Raw genomic sequence first — 7,410 nt, forward strand, 5'->3', positions numbered from 1 at the left:
GGGCACGGCTTTCGAAAGTTCAAATCCCTACAGGGGAGTCCCAACTTAGCCCGTGACAAGCTCTCACGGTCCATGAAGGAATAGACCTCCTCCCGAGACATTCCGATCAGACTCGGTTTCCCGGTTCTACAAGACACTTCGACAAGTTAACACAAATCCAGCAACACCGCCCGAATGTGCCGACAAATCCCGATAGGAGCTGCACATATCTCGTTCTCAGGGCACAATCGGATAAGCAATTCGTACAACTAAAACCAGCCCTCGAGTTTCCCCGAGGTGGCGCTGCAAGGGGCTCTAGAATGGACCAACACTCAGAGGAGCACTGGCCCGGGGGGGTTTAAATAAGATGACCCTCGGGCTCCGGAAACCCAAGGGAAAAAGAGGCTAGGTGGCAAATGGTAAAACCAAGGTTGGGCATTGCTGGAAAAGCTTTAATCAAGGCGAACTATCAAGGGGTTCCCATTATCACCCAACCGCGTAAGGAACGCAAAATCCGGGAACATAACACCGATATGACGGAAACTAGGGCGGCAAGAGTGGAACAAAACACTAGGCGAGAGGCCGAGCCTTCCACCCTTTACCAAGTATATAGATGCATTAAGATAACATGGCAATATAATGATATCCCAACAAGTAAATAATGTTCCAACAAGGAACGGTCTCCAATCTTCACCTGCAACTAGCAACACTATAAGAGGGGCTGAGCAAAGCGGTAACATAGCCAATCAACAGTTTGCTAGGACATGGTGGGTTAGAGGTTGAACATGGCAATTTGGGAGGCATGATAAGCAAGTGGTAGGCATCGTAGCATAGGCATAGCAAAAGAGCGACCATCTAGCAAAGCAAAGATAGTAGTGATTTCAAGGGTATGATCATCTTGCCTGCAAAGTTGTCTGAGTTGACTGGATCCTCGAAAGCAAACTCAACGGGCTCCTCGTTAGCGAACTCATCTCCTGGCTCTACCCAAACAAGACAAATAAGCAACAAGGACACAATCAACCACATGCAAACTCAAACAACATGATGCAAAGATGATATGCTATGCGGGATGCAATATGGGATGCATATGCAAGACTTGACGAGGAATGAATGAACCTGGCCTCAACATGGAAATACAAGTGTGCCACTGTAAAGGTGAGATGAAATCGCTTGAAAACGATATAAAGAACGCCGGAATCGGAGTTACGGTTTGGAAATGGCAAGCAATTCAAATATGACCATGTTCTGCGATTTACAGCAAGTAGCCATCTAAATGCAACAAGATGAACATTCCACAGCACCCAAACATGACAAAAAAAATACATGGCAGGGATCCACTCATGATGCTTAACAAAATACTAGCACTGAGCTACGGCCAATTCATCCATTAACAGGTTCAAACAAGTGTGGCAAAAATGCATTTGATAAACAGATTTCAGACTTAGTGAAATTAACACTTGTCTGGAATTTCAGTTCAGATAGCACTATTTGGAGCATGAAAACAATATACTACAGGACCTGAACATGACAAAGTAAAGCATGACATGGAGGTACTCAAAGAGCTTAACAAAAGTCCCTTAGTGACCTTGAGCGAAAAGGGATCAGAAAATACATGTGGAAGCATGCGAACATGGCAAAAACATAATCAGTTCTCAGACTTAGTGAAAACTGGAGCATGCTGAAACAGATATCAAGTAAGCATGTTTACGAGCTCGATGCACTCACTACAGAGCAAGTCATAACAATCTAAGCATACACACATCAAGAATACACAAAATACAAGCTAGACATGGCACGAACAATAACATAGCATGCATGGATCAACTACAACATCCTCGGTAAAATTGCTAACAAGTAGACAATCTGCCCAGATTCACGAAATAGCAAAAGTAGAGCTCGATTGACTCAATCTAGGGTGCTCCATAATTGCAAACAAAGACATAGATGGATATAGCACTACAAGATTAACAAAACATCCTTACTGATCATCCTCAAAAGAGGCACGGATCACTAGGAATCAACATGAACATATGGCATACTGAGATAACCAGTCCAAGGACTTGGTGGAAATGCTAAGTCCCTGAAATCAGCATTAACGAATGCTCCACTTTGCAAGCTTGTGCTAGTCACCACACACATCACAAAAATACATGGGTTGCACCTCTGGATAGATGGCAAAACATATAACAAAACTCATGTAGAGCTCAGGGGCATATCATGCACACAATAATCATGGCAAAAATGACAAATATCTAATTGGAGCATCAGATCTGACAATTATCTCAAATAGCACTCTTCCAACAGCATTCGGGCATCAAGATGAACTCAAATGAAAATGATGCAATGAGATGAAATGATGTACTCTCTAAGATGAACATTTTGATATGCTATATGCCCAAAACGGAGCTACAGATGCGGAGATATAGCATGATGAAAAACGCACAAAAACTAGGGTTAGGGACGAGAAAGTCAACCGAGAGGGAGTTTCCAGATCCAGATCGGGATCTCGCGAGTACTGTAGCGGCATGGAGTCTGAGGTTCGTCACCGGATTTGGGCTGGCCAGAGTTGGACGACGAGGCGGCCGGAGAGAGGGAGGCGCCGGAGGTGGGCGGCGCCGGCCGGTGAGGTGGAGGCGGCCGCGGTCGTCGACGAGGTAGCGCGGCGGGGCGGTGACCGGAGCGGCGCGGTCGCCGGCGAGGTCGAGCTGTGGCGCGGTAGCGCGGGTCGCTGAAGACGGAGGAGAGGGGCGGCGCGGTGAGCCGGAGAGGAGGCGGGGCGGAGCGGGCCGCGGGGGCCGGGGTTGGGCCCGGCGGGCTTCTGCGATGTGGGGCGCGCCGGCGCCACATGGCGGAGGGCGGTAGGTCGGGCGGCGGCGGGCGGAAGTGTACGGTCCGCTCCGGACACGTCCGGCGGCGGGAGGAGGAAGAGGCTAGGTTTAGGGGTGTTTTGACCCGAAATTTCGGGGGGAGGTCTAGTTTTATAGGTAGGAGGAGCTAGGAAGCTCCAAATGGAGTCCGGTTTTCGGCCATGCGATTGTGATTGAACGCTCTAGATGATGGAGAAGGTTTTGGTGGGTTTTGGGCCAAAATGGAGAGGTGTTGGGTTGCAACACACACGAGGCCTTTTCGGTCCCTCGGTTAACCGTTGGAGCATCAAACGAAGTCCAAATGGTACGAAACTTGACAGGCGGCCTACCGGTAGTAAACCAAGGCTGCTTGGCAAGTCTCGGTCCAATCCGGAAATGTTTAATCCCCACATACGAAAGAAAGGTAGAAATGACCACCGGAGGAGAACGGAGCGCCGGAATGCAAAACGGACAACGGGGAAAATGCTCGAATGCATGAGATGAACACGTATGCAAATGCAATGCACATGATGACATGATATGAGATGCATGACAATGATAACAACACACGGAGACAAAGACCCGAACCCGAGAAAATAAAATAACTTAACGCCGGAAACGGCAAGAGTTGGAGTACATATTGGGAAAATCATATCCGGGGTGTTACAGTTTTCCTCTCCTCCACTTCACCCTTGCCGTTTTATTCGCCCTCTCTCTCTATCCTCCCTCTCTTTCTCTATTTGCCTCTTTTTGCCCGTTTCTCGTTTGCTTGTGTGTTGGATTGCTTGCTTGTCATGATGGCTCAAGATAACATTAAATTGTGTGACTTTACCAATACCAACAACAATGATTTTATTAGCACTCTGATTTCTCCTCTTACCGATGCTGAATCTTGTGAAATTAATGCTGCCTTGCTGAATCTTGTCATGAAAGATCCATTTTTCGGCCTTCCTAGTGAAGATGTCGCTACCCATCTAAATAGCTTCGTTGATTTGTGTGATATGCAAAAGAAGAAAGATGTGGATAATGATATTGTTAAACTGAAGCTATTTCCTTTTTCTCTTAGAGTTCGTGCTAAAGCTTTGTTTTCGTCTTTGCCTAAAATAGTTTTGATTCGTGGAATAAGTGCAAAGATGCTTTTATCTCTCAGTATTTTCCTCCCGCTAAGATCATCTCTCTTAGAAACGATATTATGAATTTTAAGAAACTTGATCATGAACATGTTGCACAAGCTTGGGAGAGGATGAAATTAATGATACGTAATTGCCCAACACATGGTTTGAATTTGTGGATGATTATACAAAAAATTTACGCCGGATTGAATTTTTCTTCTAGAAATCTTTTAGATTCGGCCGCGGGAGGCACTCTTATGGAAATCACTTTAGGAGAAGCTACTAAACACCTAGATAATATTATGGTTAATTATTCTTAATGGCACACTGAAAGATCTACTAATAAAAAAGTGCATGTGATAGAAGAAATTAATGTTTTGAGTGGAAAGATGGATGACTTATGAAATTATTTTCTAATAAAAGTGTTTCTTCTGATCCAAATGATACGCCTTTGTATACTTTGATTGAGAATAATAATGAATCTAAGGATGTGAATTTTTTTTGGTAGGAACAATTTTGGTAACAACGCGTATAGAGAAAATTTAATCCTAGGCCTTATCCTAGTAATTCCTCTAATAATTATGGTAATTCCTACAACAATTCTTATGGAAATTATAATAATGCCCTCTGATTTTGAATATAATATTAAAGAATTTATTATTTCGCAAAAGAATTTCAATGCTTTGATTGAAGAAAATTTGCATAAGACTGATGAGTTGGCTAGGAACGTTGATAGAATTTCTCTTGATGTTGATTCTTTGAAACTTAGATCTATTCCACCTAAGCATGATATCAATGAGTCTCTCAAAACCATGAGAATTTGCATTGATGAGTGCAAAGAAAGAACCGCTAGGATGCGTGCTAAGAAAGATTCCTTTATAAGAGCGTGTTCTTCTAGTTTCCATGATAATAAAGATGAAGATCTAAAAGTTATTGATGTGTCCCCTATTAAATCTTTGTTTTGCAATATGAATCTTGATAATGATGGGACTGAATATGATCCACCTTTACCTAGAAGGCGTTCCAAAAATTCGGAGTTTTTAGATCTTGATGCTAAAATTTATAAAAGTGGGATTAAAGAGATCAAAACTCTAGATACTAATGAACCTACTATTCGGAGTTTTTATTGTATTTCCTTGTTGCAATCCGTGTTAAATTCTCCTCATGCTTATAGTCAAAATAAAGCTTTTACCAAACAGTTATCATGAATAACTTCAACTAAATGCATCAAATGTTACAAATAATACATACAAACTTAGTTTAATAAATTAATGAATTAAAGCGAGAACAAACCTTCAAATGTAATTTAGAGTGAATCAATTAAGACCATGTAAAGCTATTACTAGTCCAATATTAATTAATAACTTGCACATAATTGCAACCATTGACATAAAAAGGGAATATGATGAGTCATGTATTGAGAATGTGTACAACATTACTACCATTGACATAAAAGGAGAATTTGATGAGTCGTATCAGCTTGTTCATCTTACCATTATACTACACAACACTGCAAGCTAGTTTAAAAAAAATAAGAGTACAGAATGAACATTAGAATAGCCTGATCTATCTTTGACAACATGCACAAGGATACAAATTTAGTCCCCAGCAAGCTATGAAGATTTGGTTTATGTCTAACAACTTGTACAACAAGATAAACTTAGATCCAAAAGGATTGCAATCCAGATAATTGTTTGACATGTAAAGTCGATAAGATGAGTCAGTGCCAATTATCATGTTTTCGTCACTCTTAGATGATATGTACAATAAAAGGCAACTTTGATGACCACTCCAAAATTACATTTGTATGTAGTGCCACCAAACACAACACACCAAATAATCAGTTTGATAAGCATCAAATCACTTTAAAAAAATAAAAGCTATAATGAAAAGAAACCTAACCATGGTAGCTATAAAAAGGATGCAATATGTAGACTCCATACCATCATCCATCCTTCACACAACTAGAGCACAAGTATCAAATCCAATTAAGTAGTAGCCAACACAAATCCACCATGAAGACCTTATTCATCCTAACAATCCTTGCGATGGCAACAACTATCGCCACCGCGAATATGCAGGTCGACCCCAGCGGCCAAGTACAATGGCCACAACAACAACCATTCCGCCAGCCCCAACAACCATTCTACCAGCAACCACAACACACATTTCCCCAACCCCAACAAACATTCCCCCATCAACCACAACAACAATTTCCCCAGCCCCAGCAACCACAACAACAATTTCCGCAGCCCCAGCAACCACAACAACCATTTCCCCAGCCCCAACAAGCCCAACTACCATTTCCCCAACAACCACAACAACCATTCCCCCAGCCTCAACAACCCCAACAACCATTTCCCCAGTCACAGCAACCACAACAACCTTTTCCCCAGCCCCAACAACCGCAACAATCATTCCCCCAGCAACAACAACCGTTGATTCAGCCATATCTACAACAACAGATGAACCCTTGCAAGAATTACCTCTTACAGCAATGCAACCCTGTGTCATTGGTGTCATCCCTCGTGTCAATGATCTTGCCACGAAGTGATTGCCAGGTGATGCAGCAACAATGTTGCCAACAACTAGCACAGATTCCTCGCCAGCTCCAGTGTGCAGCCATCCATAGCGTCGTGCATTCCATCGTCATGCAGCAAGAACAACAACAAGGCATACAGATCCTCCGGCCACTGTTTCAGCTCGTCCAAGGTCAGGGCATCATCCAACCTCAACAACCAGCTCAATATGAGGTGATCAGGTCATTGGTATTGAGAACCCTTCCAAACATGTGCAACGTGTATGTCCGACCTGACTGCTCCACCATCAACGCACCATTTGCCAGCATAGTCGCCGGCATCAGTGGACAATGAAAAATGAAGAGTTATGCTAATAGGTAGATGGATCATCGTTGCTTAGCTGATGCACCAGTCTTTGTAGCGATGAGGAATAAAGTGGCGTGCACCATCATGTGTGACCCCGACCAGAGCTAGTTCAAGCTTCAGAATAAAACACAAACAAAGTTCTTGTTTGCTAGCTTCGCTTTTCACTGTTCCATTTACTTTTTATTTTCATGTTCGTTCCTAACCGCAATCCTAGCCTTACACATCAATAGCTAGCTACTTCTGCTGGCAGGTTACTATTTAATCTATCGATTAATGGTCGATGTATTAATCCAGTTAATAGGTTGATTGATATATTAGTTACTGCTCCCAAGCCGACCGAGCGCTATCAGTTAGGGATTTCCTGAACATTGCACACAATAATAATTCAATGTATTTCAATGTCTAGAAGTGAAAGGGCCATTTTAGCACCAAAACAAGAGGCTGATTAGAAACCATCCATCACTCTAAATGTTAATCTGAATATTTTTGCATTGGTGCAATTTTGAGTTTGGTGGCACCGAAGCATTCTTCAAAAGCAAATTTTAGGGGACTCCAAAGAGGTGAAAATCAAACCAAAGTTGCCACATG

At 42.7% G+C, this 7,410-nt stretch overlaps 1 protein-coding gene across 1 annotated transcript; it reads left to right on the top strand.

Moving 5' to 3' along the window:
* Positions 1–5,865: 5,865 nt before the first annotated feature.
* Positions 5,866–6,973, top strand: LOC101867528 (gamma-gliadin-like). The gene has a single exon (XM_044596604.1). It carries the CDS (start codon positions 5,953–5,955, stop codon positions 6,808–6,810), a length of 858 nt encoding a protein of 285 aa, XP_044452539.1. The 5' UTR covers positions 5,866–5,952; the 3' UTR covers positions 6,811–6,973.
* Positions 6,974–7,410: the final 437 nt, after the last annotated feature.

Source organism: Triticum aestivum, chromosome 1A (assembly GCF_018294505.1).
Source record: "Triticum aestivum cultivar Chinese Spring chromosome 1A, IWGSC CS RefSeq v2.1, whole genome shotgun sequence".
NCBI lineage: Eukaryota > Viridiplantae > Streptophyta > Magnoliopsida > Poales > Poaceae > Triticum > Triticum aestivum.